The 20,148-nt window shown below is 39.4% G+C and overlaps 1 protein-coding gene and 1 long non-coding RNA gene across 2 annotated transcripts in view; one reads left to right on the top strand and one right to left on the bottom strand.

Annotated features, from left to right (window-relative positions):
• Window positions 1–3,209: 3,209 nt before the first annotated feature.
• The window catches only part of SP4 (Sp4 transcription factor), a 21,340-nt gene continuing 4,401 nt past the window's right edge, over window positions 3,210–20,148 (bottom strand). Inside the window, exons 4-6 of the mRNA XM_083468133.1 lie at window positions 9,196–9,427; window positions 8,514–8,713; window positions 3,210–7,010 (exon numbers count right to left, since the gene is read on the bottom strand). Coding sequence (XP_083324259.1) covers window positions 6,763–7,010; window positions 8,514–8,713; window positions 9,196–9,427 — 680 coding nt within the window. The 3' untranslated portion in view covers window positions 3,210–6,762. The remainder of the gene's footprint in view (window positions 7,011–8,513; window positions 8,714–9,195; window positions 9,428–20,148) is intronic.
• LOC310690043 overlaps window positions 15,210–20,148 on the top strand; it is a 17,276-nt gene continuing 12,337 nt past the window's right edge. Inside the window, exon 1 of the long non-coding RNA XR_014517825.1 lies at window positions 15,210–19,913. This is a non-coding gene — a long non-coding RNA (uncharacterized lncRNA). The remainder of the gene's footprint in view (window positions 19,914–20,148) is intronic.

Below are 20,148 nucleotides of genomic sequence, written 5' to 3'. Positions count from 1 at the left end.
ACCAGCTGGCGAAGGGGAGGAGGGGGAAGGGGAGGACTAGTGGGAGGTACCAGCTGGGAGGTACCAAGGGAAGAAGGCTCAGAGCCTAGGGAGTTGTGTTGGGACCATGACCAGTGGTCACAGAGAGAAGACAGGAAGGAGAAGGTGTCAGATCAGGCATAGGCAAACTTGTCCCTCCAGATGTTTTGAGACTACAATTCCCATCATCCCTGACCACTGGTCCTGTTAGCTAGAGATGATGGGAGTTGTAGTCCCAAAACATCTGGAGGGCTGAGTTTGCTTATGCCTGTGTCAGATGCTGAGGAGGTAACAGGGCTAAGTGAGGAAGGGGAGTCTGTGGCAGAGAGAAGTCCAGAAGCAGAGATGGAAGCAGAAGAGGGTGGCCAAGAGGCAGAGATGAGTCAGCTAGTGAAGAGTCATGAGTGCCTCCTCCTGCTGCAACAAAATCTTCACCCCACTTGTCTCCCAGAACAGGAAGAGGCATGAAAAGGGCAGAGGAGAGATTGGCAGCATGCAGGCACAGTCTTCGATTGCTTGGGGGGGGGGGGAACCTGGAGAGGAGCGAACTTAGGCAGTTGTGGGGAGACAGGGATCTTCAGTCTCAGCAACTGCTTCATGGGGGCAAGACCTATCGGAGACATAGCTGTCAACTTACAGATTTGAAAATAAGGGACCAGCAGCCTCGAAAATAAGGGATCAGCAGCCAAAATAAGGGATTTTAGTCAACCAGCAGCCAAATGAAGCCTCAAGCGGTGGTTCCTACAGCACAGCAACCCGGCAAAGGGGATGCAGCAAGGAAAACCACCATCACCTCTCCGCTGGGAAGCACTGAGCAAAGGCGAGTCCCCAGGCAACACGGCCAATTTGATTGGCACAAAGCATGCAAGCTCCACCCCTGTCGTTCTTAGACTCCTTACTGGGTGAGCAACGCAGCCAAGCAACACAGTTGGAGCCTCCCTCCTCCCTGGCCGGCAGGGAGGGAGGGAGAGGAGCTGCTTCCTTTGAAAACCGGGAAATTTAAGGGACATCATCAATAAGGGACAGCAGCAGGACATGGCACTGGGATAAGGGACTTTCCCGCCAAATAAGGGACGGTTGACAGCTATGATTGGAGATGGATTGCTGCGCCCATTAAGCCTGACACTCCTTTGCAGATTGTGTTTTTGCTAACTGTTAACTCTTAACTTGCACAGTGTGATTTACTGCTGGCTCACGCCTGACACACTAGCAAGTTAGTCGTAACTTCATCTGCCTCTAGGAAGGCTTGCCTGTATTTGTCCATTAAACAGATTGTTAGTGATAAACGGCTTCTGAAACTGAGTGAAGCTTCAAAAGCAGCTTGTGATGTGGAATAGGAGTGAAGTGGATTGTCTGCTGTTTAAAGACAGTCATTTAATTGAGTTATTAGAAGCAGCCTTCATAGATTTTTGAATCCCAGTATTTCTTGTTGCTAGTTTTCTTCGGAAAAGAAAACGGGGGCTGTCTTAACAGCCTGGATCCTACATATGTTGCTGTTCTGATTCACTGGGTCAAAAGTGACCCAAAGTGACTTACCGGTACATTAAAACACATTAGGACAAATACAACCAATAAAAGCCTGAAAATGCTTCTATAAAATTAAAGACGGGTGTTAACAGATTTCACGATATTAAAAGAGGCCATAAGTTCCTGAAACCCTTCAAATTAAAAGCCAAAAGCCTGGATAAACAGGACAGTATTTGCCTGGCACCTAAAAATAAAGGTTGCAGTGGGAATGTCTTCCTAGGGAGAGAATTCCACAGAGGCACCACTGCAAAGGCCTATTCTCGTATGGCCACCCTCTTTGTTGCCTGTGGATGGGTCACATTAAGAAGAGCCTCATAAGCCTTATAGGTCCAAACCGGCACTTTGAATTAAGCCTGGAAATTAATTGGTAGCCAGTGCAGTTGTGCCACATTCTGCACCAGCTGCAGTTTCTGAATTGTCTTAAAGGGCAGCACACTGCAGTAATCCAACCTAGAGGTTATCAGGGCAAAGACAAGACAAGTTAGTTGCCTCTGTCCAGAAAGGGACACAGTTGGAACCACAGTCAAAGCTGCTGGAAGGCACTTGGTGCCACTGTGGCTACTTGAGCCTCAAGCCAACAGTAATGGATCTAGAAGTACCCTGAAATTATGACATACCTGCTCCTTCAGAAGGAGTGTAATTCCATCCAGAGCAGGCCACATCACATCCACTCCCTAACAGTACCTCAGTCTTGTCTGGATTAAGCTTGTTTATTGGCTCTCATTCTGACTCTTACTGAGGCAAGACATCAATCTAGCACTTCCTCTGCCACAGCTGCAGATGGGAGATCCATTTGGGAGGTTCATTCTTTACAGATGCAAATACCCTTTTTGTCTAAGACCCAGCCTAGACATAAAACATTTGTCACATTGCTGAGGTTCTAACCGAAGTGTGAGCAAACTTTGCTCTCCCGATGTTGCTAAACTACAACTCTCATCACCCCTGGTTATTGGCCAAGTAAGGTAAAGGTAAAGAGACCCCTGACCATTAGTCCAGTCATAACTGACTGGGGTTGCGGCGCTCATCTCGCTTTATTGGCTGAGGGAGCCGGCGTACAGCTTCCAAGTCATGTGGCCAGCATGACTAAGCTGCTTCTGGTAAACCAGAGCAGCGCACGGAAACGCAGTTTACCTTCCCACCGGAGCGGTACCTATTTATCTACTTGCACTTTGACGTGCTTTTGAACTGCTAGGTTGGCAGGAGCAGGGACCGAGCTCCCTGTTGGGTTTGGGTTCGTCGTGGGGAGCTCCCCGTCGTGGGGATTTGAACCGCCGACCTTCTGATCGGCAAGTCCTAGGCTCTGTGGTTTAACCCACAGCGCCACCCACGTCCCTATTGGCCAAGTAGGCTGGGGCTAATGGGAGTTGTAGTTCAGAAATATATGGTGGGGGGCACACCTGCTCTCACCCTTTGATGGTTCTTGATTAGGAATGTGTCTTCCTGCTGCTGAACTACATATTAGTTTTATAGCACAATCCTATGCATGTTTATTAGGATATTTGCTTACACACTATCTTATTACAATCTTGATGTTTTAAAGGTTGTTTATGTATACACCAGCTTGAATACTGAGTCTGAGTGGAAATAGGACTCAAATATTTTAAATTAGTACACACAATACAAATATTATAAATAAATACAAGTTTTTTTAAAATAAACATACATTCAAACTCAAGAGAATTTTAATAGGTTACTTGCAAAGTATTATTGCAGGCAACAACGTCTACACAATTTTAGTTTCAAATCCACAAAAACACACAAAATGTATACAAATTAGCATAGTAAAAATTAATGCCTTAGAGGCTTTGCTGGCAGAATTAATTTGCAGATTCTAGAATGGGTGTTTCTTGTCTTCCCCACCCCCTTTCCCCCTCTTTTTCTTACAAAAAAATTTACAAGTGAAATATTACTACAAAACTTTTTATAAGGTTTTCTGCAAAACATTTACAATTTTACCACCAACTATTTTTTTTTCTGTTTCAAAATCTTTATGTAGATTTAACACCCTATGCTGCACATCAATTTTTGCGGGATGACAATTTAGTGACATGCATAAAAAAATCACAAGGCATTAGAAATGGGAGACTTAAATACAAATATTGTTGCAATAAAACAGTTATAAAATTGAAAAATAGGACCCAAACATCATGCTTACCTAAGTTTAACAAATAAACCTTTTCTTCTAAATAACACACTTTTATTACTTCTCTCATGAAACAGTGTGATAAATAATGACTTAACACCAATTTCTAATGTAATCAGGAAACACATACACAACCCTATCCCAAGAAAGCATTTTGAAAAGAAAAGAAAAAACCTATTCCAACACTGGAGTTCTACCATGATAGTTACACTTTGCACTGATAAGTACGATAAAACAAAACCTTGTAATGGTGGCAAAGGGAATGAACAGTGAAGTGGCATTAAATAAGCTACTACTGCACATCTGTGCCCTATTACATACAAGTTACATCCCACTGAGTCAAATAAAGGACATTGAAATTTACGATCCTTCTAAGACTGAAAAGTGGACTCAGAATGGTATGCAGAACAGATTATTAAAACCTTTCCAATTCCAGGAATAGTAAGTGCACCTGCTAACACAGATTAATCTATATTAAGATTCTGTGATGCCAACCAGATTTTGATACACTTGTAATAGGGATTTGCTGCAGATTAAAAAATAATTTCCATTTCCTATCTGCATACATAAAATATGCAAAAAAGAATATTTACCAGCTGTGCAGAGCACTCATACCTTCTGTTTACAAAATAAAATACTAAGTTAAACATGATTCTTTAAGAACATTTTATTTGCTTTACTTCTATAGCACTGATTGTGAAGCCTAACAATAAAATATGTGTTTGATGATGCAGCTGATCTGCAAAAATAATAATTAGCATTACTTAATGGTCATCTGTATTAAATGTATCATCAAATTGAGTCTGAGGTTTTAAAGCCAGATAAAATCAGCTTGAAAATATTTTAAATAAAATATACAAAATAATATATAAAAACCCAACTAAAATGGAAATACTTGTTAAATGCCTACAAAAGGTTTAAGAAACTTTCACTTATAACCACAGTGTAGAAATGTGTAAAATTGTTTTCTTTACTATGTATGCAAGTGGAAAGTATAAAAGACTTTCAGCTTCTATTTCACTACACTGGGCATCCCTAAGTGTACACAGTACAAAATGGTAGATTTTTGTCTTTAAAAATGCATGCAATGCCACAAAACTGATAGTTTATATAAGGTTAAAAACATAAATCATAATTTTTAAAAGATACACATTAATTTCTTGCACTGTACTTGCAAGTTCCATCATCGAAATATTTTGGTGTAAAAACATAAAAACCAGAAAGTCATGTGATATTTACCAAACAGTGGATTTGCAAAATATAATATTTATGTCTATGGGAAATGTTTTCAATTCCAAAATATATTTGGCCATTTCTGTTGTATACTCAAATTTGCACAGATGCCCCAATCTAGAAAAGCAGAGCTACACACAAAAACAATAATTTGCATGTGTAGACGATATGGATGCAGCTGTTTATCTGGAAGTGCATCCCTATCCCTGCATTGTGAGCCTCATCTGGAATATGCATCTTTGTCCAGGGCGACTAGTAGTCAGTGACTACAGCTGAATCTGTGACAAAAAACAAACTGGTGCTTTTTGAACTGTAATGGCTTAACAAAATGCATACTGAGGAAGTAATAGCTTACCTCTACCAATATACAGCAGTCATATTTTAAAAATATGTTTTCTTTCTGAAGAATTAAAATTATTGATCCAACAAAAATATTTAAATAATTTTATTTGCTAGCCTATCTACTGGGGGGGGGGATGTAAGATTTTGATGGGATTAAAAAAAAACCGAAAGAAAAAGAAACAACAACAAAACCAAAACAAAACAACACTTGCAACTACCTCTATGCTTCCAAAGTGACTTATGGCTTGAGCCTCTCAAATAGCAGCCCCCAATGCCATATAGCAAGCCACTTTTGATACCAAGGGGATTTTCAAAAGGAATTTCTGATAAGGCACAAGGGCCTGCAGTTCAAATAACCTTACTGAGTGTGCCTTTGGACAAGCCAAAAGTAGCTTTTTGGATCCTGGACAGTAGTTTTTGAAATGAAAGAAACAGAACAGGTTAATTTAGATTCATATTTTTGGTTGAAAGTATTCATCCATTTCTTTGGCTGTTATGTCAAAGTCTAAAGAACTCAGTATGATAACCACAGTATTTGCTACTGACAAAAGGTTGACATTGGTGCATGAGGTCTACTACAATATCCTATAACCCACCATTTCCAAGTATTCTAATAAAATTTAAATATTTTAATTACACTTTTTATAAATGAAGTTAACCAAGGCTTAGCAATGGATCACCCATGTCTTGAAATGGGATGTGTTAAAAGTATAGGACTTATCACATAGGTTCCTATATTTAACTTTTACATAGAAATTAATTAAAATCTTATGTCAATATATTTCTAAGATTCAATATTTGCTACAGTGTACACTGGCTCTATAGATCTCTTTATCTCTCCTAGAGAATAATTTGTGTTTACTGATTGTCATTATACACACTACTATAATGTAGTGGCCAAAATTATCTGAGGTGCACCTCAGAACCATGTAACATGCTGCCATCGGAATTATTTTTTAAAAATGACCAAAGATGGCCAGGTTTACTATATGTTTCGCAAACCAAAAAAACAAAAAAAAGTTTTCATCTTTACTAGATTATGCATTTTTGTTGTGCCGTTTGAAGAAAGTAAGTTCCTGTGAAAATTCCAGAGACATTCATGTGAAAACAACCCTAACCAACAGACATCCTGTTGTATATTTGTACTGTTTGTTGTTACAACAAACATTTACATATAATGTGAAAAGAGAAGGAAAATCCAATTAAAATCATTTTCGTGATATAGCTACATAAATTAGTACAGTGTGGAAGCAATCTTTTCTTCATCTGCTGTATCCATAATTTATCTATGACAATTGGCCCTGTATTTATTTTTGATTTTTTTTTATCTTGTTATACAAAGTACACTTCCTGTGCTAGTCCTCCAACTTGGAATACTTACAGAAATCAAGACTGACTACATGATTTCCTGTTCTGTAATACACTTTTACCAGCCCACTTTCGTATCTTGAAAGGTATGTAAACTTAAGTGCAACTCTAGGCATTTGAATAATGTTCCTTCAGAATTCTTCCATGTTTGTTGAAACAGTAGGGGTTGCTGGGTTTGAATCTTGAGAAATGGCTGCAACTGTGACAATCCTCGGAGATCCGAGCACCTCAGTAACTGAAGGGTCCAATTCACCTGAGGTAACAATAGCGAGGGCTGTCCCCCCACCTTTCTTGTTCTGGTGTGTTTTGACATGCTTGGAGAGATGGTCACTTCGCATAAATCTTTTAGAACACTCTGGGCATTCAAATCTCTTCTCACCTATTGGGGGGGAAACGAAACAAGAGTTGTTCAGTAATTAATTTTTCTATTATGGGACAATTATCTGGCTACAATCAGCAGTATAGCTACAGTAATTTCAACTTGTTATGTTGTCTTAATTTTGCCTGTTTAAAAGTATTATTTTGAAGACCAGAAGCATGAATTTATGGGACCACACAGCGAAACAACTGGTGTACATGCATGTGTACCCATACATGAATTTAGTTTAAAGTGCTAGTACTATCTGCAGCAATTGCTACTTTTAAGAGCTTCCTGGAAGATTTAGGACGTTTTTCTTTCATCATGTGGAAATCAATTAAAAACCTTTATACGTGACTTTTCTCACACTAAAAATGTGTACTGATATATGCAAGCATTGTGAACAGATTCAAGTAACCCTTTTTTACATGATGTTTCCATTGGTCTACAAAGGCATGAATGTGAAAATAAGCACTTAAGAAAACTTCAAGAGACCACCAGAGTACCTAACATGGTAAATGTTGTCCATATCAATTACAGTGGACCCTCGGGTTACCTTACCTTTGGGTAAAGTAACTTTTGGGTTGTGAACGCAGCAAACCCAGAAGTGGGTTTGCCGCTTGCGTGTGCGCAGAAGTGCTCTGCAGTGCTGTGTGCGTGCGCAGAAGCATTCCTCCAGTTACAGAATTTTCGGGATACAGCTGGGCCTCCAGATCCCTTTCGTAACTGGAGGTACCACTGTACCGTCAAATGAGCTTCCTGGATCCAGGGTATGGTCGACACATCCTTGCAGGAGGCAGTGGTCCCAGCTGTCTCGGGGAGTAGTATACGGAATATATTATCTCACCCATTATCTAACCAACTGATCACAGTGCTCTGTAGGAGAAAGTCTCCTGTAGGTGTAATCTCACTGGACATAAGCTGGTGGGAGAGAACTGTTAACAGCCTCCAGGCAACAGTGTCACTGTCGCTTACCAGGGAGGATGAGTCGGCAGGGAGGCTGGAGCCATGCGAATTCATCTGCAGAGTCAATCTGCCTCTCCCAGCAGTATGGCCATGCTGCCTCAATCTTGCTGCTGCCTTGCCCCTCCTGTTCGTCCTAGTAAGTGGCATTGAGGTTCAAAAAAGGGCAGCCAAAATGATCAAGGGGATGAAGTGTTTCAGAGTTTGGGACTTTAGCAGCGTTTGAGGCTTTTTAGTTTAGAGGACAGGTGTGTAAGAAGTGACAAGGTAGAAGTTTATAAAATTCCGTGTGGCACAGAAAAGTGGAGAGAGAAAAGTTTTTCTACCTCTCTCATAACTTGCAGGATGAAGCTGAATGTTGGAAGATTGAGGACGGATAAATTTTGGAAGGCGAAGGAAAGATAAAAGAAAGCATTCTTACCCATGCAAGGTTCTGATTAGGAGAAACACTTTTAAGTTCTATAGTCATTTAAGAATGAGAACGCATATACCTGTAGCACAATAAGTATATAATAAAATATAAAATACACTTTAAAACATTTGTACAAACTATTCACTGACCTGTATGGGTTCGCCTATGTCTCTGCAGTTCATCACTCCTTGTAAATCTTTTCCCACAGAAGATCCAATTGCATACAAATGGCCTTTCTCCAGTATGCCAGCGAAGGTGTGCCCGGAGATGAGATGTTTTCCCATAAACCTTTCCACAACCTTCAATATGGCAGATATGTTGCTTCTTTTTTCCTGGTTCGTTACTGCTTCTACCAAGCACAAAACACTAATGGTTAACCAAAGTACAATTTTGTAAAACACATTAAGAAAAACAATTTGATCTAACTACTCCTGAAAAACCCCACCCTGAACCCTATCAGATTGCAACAGCCCAGTCACAAACACCTGCTTTCGGGGGAAGGTGACTTGAGACGGTCATGGCAGGTCAGTTGCAAACATTATTGAATGAAACAAATTATCCTGGCTCGTTTCAACAGGAACAGTCGAGCAGACTGGCTAAGATGTATAAAGCAGAATCAGATTTGTGTTGGAAATGGAGGGAACTTTTTTCATATGTTGTGGGCATGTAAAAAGGTTAAAGATCATTGGGAAATGATTTTTAATGATTTTAATGAGATGGAAAAAAAGGTTTAAAACAACAGTCTACTCAAAGCAGGAACAGAAATGCAAGAGCAAAAGGATCACTGTTGGCCCTGAGATGCTTGGCACTTTACAGTTTTATGGGAATTACCTTCCTTCTCCTTCTCTGCAGTTAGGGCATGAACAAGCAACTCTTCTTAACCTTTTGCCAGGTTGCACGTCTTGATCAGAAGCTTGCTGGGCTTCATGCAACTGCACCTGAATTATCTGATCGGGACTAACAGCACCAATGGCTGCATTTGTGATGCCTCCTACTGCTACAGTGACAGGAGTTGGTGTAGCTTGCTGTACTTTTACGCCTCCATCCTGTCCTTGTTGTTGACCTGCAAAATAAGAATACACATGACTTCTTTAGTTAATCACAGTAAAATCACAACATGGTTTCAATATCATATTCATTCCAATGTAAGATGGAGAAAAGTCACTTAAATTTATTTATATGCGTAATACTTTAGGACAGTTGGGCTTGCAAATTATGTTATACTAATTGCAAACGCTAAGGGAGAACTCATGGTTACAAAATTGCTGAATTCCTTGTACAGGGTGGCTCTTTGCCAGAATGGCTGCAGCTAGTTACCAATTTGGGTAGTGAATCCATTGTTGGAAGTCACTACAGTAAAAGTTGGTACTAGTACAGTACAGCAGTGTTAGAAACTGTGATATGAAAGCTAGGAGCGAAATGGCACCTTAAACCTAGGTTATGGGCAGAACAATGGAATGTCTAGGCACGCTTTTTTATAACAAGAATACAAAGCTGAAAATGAATGAACTGCAGCTAAAATATTATGTTCATTTTTCACATGGTCTTCTAGTCCTTCCCCTGCCCATCCCGCTAATATTATTAAGAGGGTCTCTTTTCCAGTCTTCAGACAGTAGCTGGAAGTGGGGAGGCAGAAAAAAGTCCTCCTTTCCTTCCACTCTGCAGTTTTAATCTGAAATCTTAAGCGCAGTACTGCACCCAGAGCTCAGAAACTGCTCACGCTAATGAAATTCCCTGTCGCAAAATGTGCCTAGAACAATGATAGTTTCGAACACTGTAGTACAGTGTAAAAATAAATGAAATTGTGGGCATAAACCTGTTGCATTTGCCTATACCAGCTGCTCTTCAACTGGTCTCTGTAAATTTAATAATGTTGTTAAGTCACCTTAAAAGCTGTAGATAATACAAGATACACAGTTTTAATAACATAGTAATTTAATAATAATATGGGACTCCTCATTTCCAAGGCCAGCCATCAGAACTTTCTGGAAGATTCAAGATCTCTTGGAGTGCACCAAATTTTCTCCCTTCCAGAAAAGCTTTTTTGGGCTCACATTTTCATCAAGGCACCACCAGTTCAGACCACATAAGCAATGTGTGCCACTTTACAATTGCTTACATTGAATTGCATTTGCCATTTTTATCCCTGTTCCCCTCCTTTACATAGTTCATTTGGGAGTGTTTCACAATCCCTTTTGTTCTTACCATCCTGAACAATTTGGTGTCATCAGCAAACTTGGCTAGCTCACTGGTCATCCCTCCAGGACACTTATGAACAGAAATACAATCTGCAGTATGGAAACGAGTGGGACCAGCTTCAAATTTCAATGTTGAATACAAGGCTCATGTGCTGCAGCAGTTTTAGAGTTTAGTGAATACTTCCAATAAAGGAAGTCATTTGATTGGCTTGTGAACATCTAAAAGTTCATTTCTGGGCTCAATTAAAAGTGCTGCTTATGACTACCAAAGCCTCGCATGGCTTGAGGATAAGATCATACGAAGGACTATCTTCTCCTACACCGATTGGTTGAATTTATATCCCACTCTTTCTCCCAAATGAGCTCAGGGCTCCTAAACAAATTGGCTCCCGAATGATCAAAACCCAGAAGTTAGTGTTCTGGTTTTCTAACGATTTTCGGAAGCCGAACATCTGCTGCAGCTTACAATTCACTGCAGGACACTCCTGCAGCCAATTGGAAGCCACACTTTGGTTTTTGAACGCACTCCCGTAACGCATTCTGTTTGAAAACCAAGGTACGACTGTACTGCTAAAGTCACTGCTCTCCAATATAACTCATTTTCCTTTGATCTTCCTAATGGAACTGTGTTTTAATTTCACAAGCAAGACGCAAGTAAAACCCATTACAGTGGTACCTCGGGTTAAGTACTTAATTCGTTCCGGAGGTCCGTACTTAACCTGAAATTGTTCTTAACCTGAAGCACCACTTTAGCTAATGGGGCCTCCTGCTGCTGCCACGCTGCCAGAGCATGATTTCTGTTGTCATCCTGAAGCAAAGTTCTTAACCTGAAGCACTATTTCTGGGTTAGCGGAGTCTGTAACCTGAAGTGTATGTAACCCGAGGTACCACTGTACTAAAATGTATTCATAAATGATCTGGATAAACAGGTGGGAAATGGTACAGCCAACTATGCAAGTATCATCAACATTATTATTTATTGAATTCATATACAGTGGTACCTCTAGTTACGAACTTAATTCGTTCCGGAGGTCTGTTCTTAACCTGAAACTGTTCTTAACTAGAGGTGTGCTTTCGCTAATGGGGCCTCTTGCTGCCGCTACACCGCCAGCACACAATTTCCGTTCTCATCCTGGGGCAAAGTTCTCAACTCGAGGTAACTCTTCAAGGTTAGCAGAGTTTGTAACCTGAAGCATTTGTAACCTGAGGCGTTTGTAACTCAAGGTACCACTGTACCACCCTATACCCGGAGGTCTCAGGTAAAACTAAAGCATTCAAGATGATTAAATCCAGAGCAGGCTGCAACAGAACTCCAGAAGAATCTCTCCAAACTTGGTGACTGATCATCAGAATGACATGTGAAAATCAACATTAATGGATACTTTGAAGAAAAGAGTCACTAAGGTTGGTTGTAGTCAATACAGAATATGCCTGCACAACGTAAGGCATGCTTCACTGAATATGGCCCATGAGCCACGTATTGTGAATTAACAGGTGCTTGTCAGCTCCCCCTAATTTTTCAGACTCAAGACTGGCAACATATGGGGAGGGGGGACTTTTATCGGCACTACTGGTGGGCTGGTTCAGTTTAGTCAATCACAGGTAGGTTTGGCAGAGAATTATGTTGAAAAGACAGCAAAAGAGAATAGACCTAAAGTGAGGGCACTGTTCCAAAAGCCTGTATTACCTCTTGCTGTGAAAGGAAAGGTACAATTATTCTTATTCTGGAAAAAAGGCTCATTTTTTGTCATCACCAGTGCTCTGTTTGAAGAAAGAAAGACTCATCATTCTAGTTTCTTTTTTTATATTTCTAGTGAGCAAGACTGACTGAGAAGTATTTTTCTTGGAAGACAAGGCAGGGGAGTCCTCAAATAATTTATGAAACAGTCCTTGGTTTAAAATGGATCATCTAGAGATTACTTCACTCTCAGGTGAGTATTTATGATCCTTTAAGACCATGGCACGCTCCAAGAAATATGTCCTGGGCACAAAGCTTACTATGGGATTACATGAAAGATATATGGTTTGATGGTGAAGATCAATTTAGAAAGCTGGAGCAAATTTTGCAACTGCAAACCAGGCTAGAATCAGAAGGCTTCAATTTGGACTGAACAGACAAGAGAGAATCCTTTCACCCTCATTTTAAAAAGTTGTGAAAAACCTATTTTCTCAATCTGCCTGATCCCTGATCACTTGAAATTAATTACTATTTTAGTGGAATTTATGTTGAAGGAAATGTGTTTAAGATAACAAGATTACTCTTGTAGCTGGGTCAATCCTTTCCTCAAAACAAACCATATAGATGGATGCTAACTTCTACTGTGAATAAGTCACACAGGGCTGACAGACCTAACTAAGAAGCTTTGAAAGCTGAACATACTCAGTATCAGATTGAATACACAGCATTGTCTATTCAAACATCATGGTCAACAGATGTTGGACATGGTGGAAGGCTTTTCTATTGGACTGGATTTAGATGGCTATAGCTATGTCACTAAGCATGTGTTTTGAAGCATATATTTTGAATTCAAACAACTGATTTATTTCTAAACTAATGTTGCCTACCCTGAGTTCTTATAAAAGCACAAGTTTAAATACAGTAGTACTAAATCTTCTATTCACTTTACTTTGAAAATTTATTACCCAATATATAAGATACTCCCCAAACTCAGTTGTCTATCTATTTTGGTTTCCTTTAAAAAAAAACAAAAAAAACACAACACCATAGTATATCTGGCCCTACCTTTTGAAATTGAAACCCACACCATTTTCAAGATGATCAGCAATCAAATAGCACATTACAACACGCCAGCAGAATGACATATATACATATACATTTACCATACAAATTACATAATTTACAAAAAGCTGAACAGAAAAGCAGAAGACCCAATTTTTACAAACCCACCCACTATTTCCCCTGGCTTATTTCAGGCCTTTATATCTCTGAACCTAACTGCCACATTTTCCACCCTGTGAATAACACCTACAAAAACTCGAGTGCAAATGTAGAGGTCCATGTTTTTCTGTAAGTGGCAAACAACTTGAATGACCAATAAAATGTATTGAATTAGTCTGCAGACCATATCAAAAAAGAAAAGAAAACACATTTAAACTCCACATGAAAGCTTAAATCTCTAAAAGCTTATATGAAATGATATGTATTTGCTTTTACTAAAAAGTTAACATTAATAAATTTAAAAATAGGGGAGATATAAGTCAGAATGATACATTTAAGAATTAAAATCACCACAATTGTCTAAAATAGTTTCAAAATGCTTTTCTGAGACTGAAGACCTTTACTGCAAAAAAGAAAAAAATACCACCTTCCAAGTCATATATTGATTAGTTCTTTGAAATAGAAAATTTAGGTTTCTATCACTCTCCAGTATTTCATTTTCTTTAGTAAGGGCTTCAACTAGTTCGTTCTTTCTTTAATAGGATTTATATACTGTACAACTTAATCATCTAACCCTCTGAACAGTGTACATAAAATAGACATTAAAATTTGCAATAAAATAGATGTTAAAAAGTTAACCTTATAATTTTCAATAAATAAATAAAAGGAGTTTTAAAAATTACATTATAAAATAAAATTACATCTTAAGAAACACGTCAAATTTATCTAACTTGATAGTATAGGCTTGCTTAAACAAAACAGTTTTTAGCAGGCGCCTGCCTAGTGTCCATGACAGTAGATGCTACCACACTGAAGGACTGATTCCTTGGAAATATGGAAAGAACATTATGTGGCACTTGCAAATCAAAGGAATTGAGTGGGCATATATAATGTAAGGTGATCCTTCAGCCCCGTCAGATGGGCAGGGTACAAATAAAATAAAAGTCATAGTAAATATTGTTATTATCATTATTAAAGTGCACTGGCTCCAAGCTTACATTACATTTAGCTAACATGAAAGAATATGGGTGATGGGTGCTGCCCACAGATGCACACTCTGCCACCAAATCTCTGATTGGTTCCATCTGTTCAGAACAGGATTGACTAAAAACTTTCCAGCGTTCCATTTTCATGGGAAATGACAAGTATTGTTCATATTGATGCTGACAATTTGCACATGAAATACAATACTTGGAGAGTAAAGAGAAGCCAGGTCAATTTTTGCTCTTGCATTCGATACTCTTGAGGATGTTTCTGTTTTCATTTCCAAGTGAATTCAGTGCCTGCACTGATAATTCATACTGAAACCAGAAACCACCTAGAGCTAGTGCCATCTGTTCCACAAGGCAGATCTTGAGATTCCCCTAAGACAGGCATAAACTGTAGGAGCAACTGATTCTGTTAAGACATTCACTCTGTACAGAAGAATGTTTGGAAGGAGTGAAGGGGCACTGACTGGCCCCACTACCAGCCTACTTTTGAAATCGCATATGCACAGGTGCCTAGGCACATTTACCCTTATGGGTGTGGCCTCTATTTATAACATTACTCTACCCCCTGCCCACTCCTGGTAACCTTGCTTGCCAAGCTGAAAACACGCTGCAACAAAGCCCAGCTTGCTAGGACGGAGACAAGGAAGATTTGGGCAGCTGTGGCTCTTTCTGAAGACTGGGCCCCTCAGTATTCAGTGTGGCAGGCCACCCTTTTCCGGACAACCCTGAAAAGATGATACTAAAAGTGATGGCAGAACCCCCTTTTTGAGTTTGTTGATCTGGTGCTTTTTCAAAGCTAGGGTCTTATGTAACAGTGGGGTGTTTATTACCTGTTTCTGGGGACAGTAGCAGGGAGAGAAGGAAGTTATGATGCTTCAGTGAGCACCTGCTGTTGTGGGATCTTGCCCGCCCCCCATAGGAGACAGGAAGGTAACAAGTATTATATGGAAAGTCTGCTTCCCCCTCCAGGCTTTGGTTATTATAACACTCAGCTGATAAGTATTTTGTCTACTGACTAGTTAACTACAGTGGGAGAGAGAAGTGGTTTCTGGCCCAGAGTAAAAGCCTGTTGGTGTAACTTGTCCACAGCCCCACACCCTGAGTGAGACAGGAGGGTTATACACACTTGGTGTGAGATAAGAGGTGCCTTGATTGCTGATTTTTCTGTTTCTTTGCCACAGGGTTAACTGGCATTCCTAACGCATATACAGTGTGATGTATGGGTGTATCTTGATTTTGCTTTTTTATATTGTTTTGATGATAGATTTATTATACTTTTAGTGCTTATTTTGTATTAATATGCTGTTCACCACTTTGCAGCCTTTGGGTCAAAAAGTGGGATAAATTAACCGTAATTGTCTCTAGGTAAAGATGTGATCAGAACCCTATGCAAGTTGCCTTCTGTACAGACAACTTGGAACACATGAGGAAATGTGTGAAAGTGGGGCCAGGCCACAGTCCCAACCTTCTAATACATGTCACTCATACATTTTTGAGTTAGCATTGTGTGTTAGTGCAGTCCTTTACTCTGTCAATATTAAGGGACTGTGATGCATTACAAGACTTGGTGAAAAGTGTATCCCCCTAAAGTCAAAATGTATACCAGATATGGCACCAAGGTAAGCACCTTTCTCTAAGGAAAGTGTAATTAAACTGGTAATTGAACTGTTCAGCTCATCTGGCATTTCAGTGTTCTAACACAGCACCAGTACTGTTGAGACAATTTATTATCCTACTGCTGAGACTCAAGAGACCATGTCTCATCTGTAAAAGCTGCTCTCATGCTACAGTTGAAGATTTATAACCTGACAATAGAAAGTCTACCCATCCCTTGACTCAGCCTGGTTGGATACAAACTATTTGGAATTCTTTTACAGAGGCTCAAAGCTCTGAAATGAAAAGCCTTTTTGATGAAACATTGGGAAAAGAATAAAATCTAATTGGCCAAGGAGTACTTGGAGCCGTAACGTTTTTCCAACTGCAAGCTAAAATGTCTGATTTAAAGAATTTGAGCTGTGATCCCAAGTATAAATACAATATTGAAAACCAGCAGTAGCAAGTCCAGTTCTAACGTACAACCCAACTGTGCACATATCTTCAGTGAAAGCAACAGGGTTTTTTCAATGAGCTAGGTAACTGCTTGGATAATAAATAGTAGCAAGGGATTGCCTTTAAACCCTGTGTTATTAAACACAGTAGACAGTCTGTTTTAGAAGTGCCTCAATGATATGAGCTTTATTTTTGAGCTCAATGTTTCCCAAAGATTGTAAGTTTAACCTGTAGTAGCTGAACTTTAGTGCTAGCTGTATCTTTGACACAGGAGAGAACTTCTGCTATTTCTGCTATGGTCTGCCACAGCTACTATTTTTGGAAGGGGAAAAAAGAAGGGGAGAAATTTGAAGTCAATCATTTGTGCCGTACAAAGCTAATGAATTTTTAGTGAGGATAATAGCATGGCAAATAAACTATGGCTTACTGAGACCACATAAAAAAGCAGTCTTGCACAGAATAATTTCCAACTTGGTTTTTCACTGTAACACCACACTGAGCTAAGCCAAGCTTTGACAGCATGTCATCTGAACTGGAACTCATGGTTAAGCTAACCATGAGCTGTAATCAAGGTGTTGTAACAACTCGTGGTGAGGAGAGAGCAAAACCACTCATTCCAGCATGGATGACATGATAAGCCAAACCTTGGTTTACTGCAGCAGTAAAAAAAGACCAGGGAGGAGCTAAGTGGCAACATGCTCCTCTCCAGGAGCCCATACAGTCTTGGTAAACCATGGTTTGACTTACAACATAATGCGAACCAGCTCAGGGTCAATGAAATAATTAGGTTCTATAGTCTGGGCTCTAAACTGAGACAGATAAGATTTTTAATGGCTTGTTTTTTAAAAGTTCTATGTTTAGCGCTTTTCACTACTCCAAGGCCCCTTGTTTTCCATGTTTCTTATAGAAGAATAGATATATGGTAACTCTTCTTCTCAGTACCTAGGCAGCAAGATAGTCATCCAACTCAGACAAGAGTATAGGTTACAGAAGGCAAGCAACCAGACAAAAAGAAAGTATCTATACAAATGTTAACACATAACAGCGAAACAGTCCTGTCTTAATCTATATAGAAAGAACAAGCTCCTTAACAGACTTAAAGTTTAAATTAGATCAACAATAGTAGTAGAGCTACTATGTACTCTATGTATGAATCATCATAAGTAAGCTGATGCCCAGTTATATCAGTGAAAATGAACCTTTCAGGGCTGAAATACTAAGCACAAAGTAGAAAACCTTGTTAAACATACACATATAGACCTCATGATATTTGTAATAAAAGGTGGTGATTAAAACTTTGATATTTGCCTGCATCAGTGATTGCTTTAATTTTCTGACGTTCCACACTTAAAGCACAGGAAATGTATATGAGGAAAGGGGAATTAAAATTGGGTAAACAGATAATAGCTAAACAAAGGTCATTTTCTGAAACAGAACGCCTGTGCTAGACATGGGAATTAACTACATCTTTCAGCTAATTCTCTTCTAGTTTCAAATAATTTCCAGTTGAAGACTTGCTCTTCATAAGATGATTCTGGATCACTTTCACCAATTTAAGTGGCTTGTGTCACCACTGAATTAACCATAATTAGTCCTTCTATTAGAATATGTAATATCACATTGCAATTTGAACAGAGGACTTAAACACAAAATAAAAAAAAGTTCAAGTGAGTAGAAAGTGGGAAAGCCGATGAGGGGTCAACTAGCCTTGAGTGTCGTCTACACATAAGAATAATGAGGTAGCAGAATTACAAGGAGTAAAAGTTGACTGTCGCTTCAGATTCTGTTGGGATGATACCAGGTTTTGTTAGTGCTGCCATATGCAAATAGAAAGCTAGCGTGTTAGGGAGAAAAGTTCTAATCCAGCCTTCTTGCTGTTGTGCTAGTTTTCTATTTGTATAGAGGTTTGGTAAAGCTATTATGGTAATTTTAACAAAAGTTATCCACTTGCAATCTGAAGTACCACAATCCGCCCTAGCACCTCATTCTGTCAATGTGTAGCCAGGACTTGAAACTATCTAGTGCTTGTCCTGTAGGAATGAATTTGAAAGATGGGACTATGTATTATGGCCACCAGCCATGTGTGTTGGCTGGTGGCCATAATATATAAGGAATCCTTATTCATAAAGTTGCTCACTCCTCACCATTAATAAATATAATGTACACTACTGAAGAGTAATAAATGGAGTCTTTAAGAGATTAGTATCTACTGCCACCTTGCTACTTCCTATGTTATCTAGGCAAGATGGAAATGCTGTAATAATGGTCATTATGTCCAAAAAAGAGGCCGCTTACTAGAGGTCTTCTATGTTCAAGAGACACTTTCAAACCCACTCTAAAAACAGGATGCTGGACTAAATGGGCCGCTGAACTGATCCTGCAGGCTCTTCTTATGTTTATTCTACAGATGGGCATCTCTTACTAAACCAATAACACTGGTCCCACCATGGTTTAAAAAGGAAGTATGGGAGAGACCAAGGTTGTTACTTCTGACTAAATCTACATGGTTTTAGCAAGGGAGTAAAGGGCGGGGGGAGAGAAGTAGTGGAAAGTTATTGCTGACAGTAAAGGAACTGGCAGCAATCACCAATATGTGTACTGAAAGAGGCCTGGTCTGCTGAAGCTACACACCAGGAGTCCCAACATGGCACACCAGGATGCAATTTACAGCTTAGGTCTACAAATGAACTTATATAGAACCAAGTTTGTAATGTTTTATTGAAGTTCTGTGGGGAGGAAACAGCTGTTTATACAGTCTCTGTACAACTTATCTACAATTCTCTCTTCATACATCAAGACAGTTACTTTTCACTTACTGTTATGGTGCACAGTTATGCCAAAGCAAAAGCCCTGGAAACAGCAGAGCCAGGTTTGTGATTGAAAATAAAATATTAAGTATTATATAATGCACACCATACATATTCAGCAAGGCGTCAAATCCATACAACCAATAAATTAAGGTGAGAGCAAGAGATCGGTTTTCAAAGATTCTCCAGCTTGTGGGGCAAGCTAGACATGACAGAAGCAGAATATGGGTTGCTGCCACATTCCTATAAAACAGGGATGAGGTTATTCAGTGATGCTGTTGAAAAGCATAGGAAAGTGAAAGGGGATCCTTTAAAAGAAATCTATCCCCAAAACTTTTCATCCCAATTACATTCCTGCCCATCAGAAGACAAACATCTCTGGAGGAGGTTCAGTGAGAAATAAACGTAAACAATTCAGTATCTACTACCACTTATTCGTCTTCCCTTTATAAAATTCAGCAGGGCATGACAACTACATCCTGTCAGAACGCAACATATACTTAAGTCTCCAGGACATATATAAGAATTGAGCCCGACCTCCAGATGAAAACTCAAATTATATGGAAAATGCTAGAACACAGATTGGGACGACTGAAACACAGTGGTAAGCCATGGCATGAGCTTTGGGCTTACGCACTACCTCCTTTCCTTGCCTCTCCCTCATGGCACTTAGAAACTTCCAAATTGTAACCTGCCTAATTATGCCAAAATGACCAGCTATAATTGCCAATAAACCACAAATGGTTTTTTTGTTTTTTGTTTTTGCTGCATGCAAGGAAAGGGAAAGGCAAGGCAAGGAGGGAACAAGCTTTATATCTGAATATCCTTAAAGTGAAACA

The sequence above is a fragment of the Podarcis liolepis genome (assembly GCF_965112155.1).
Source record: "Podarcis liolepis genome assembly, chromosome: 12".
In the NCBI taxonomy this organism is placed as follows: Eukaryota; Metazoa; Chordata; class Lepidosauria; order Squamata; family Lacertidae; genus Podarcis; species Podarcis liolepis.
This window is presented reverse-complemented; position numbering and strand designations above follow the sequence as displayed.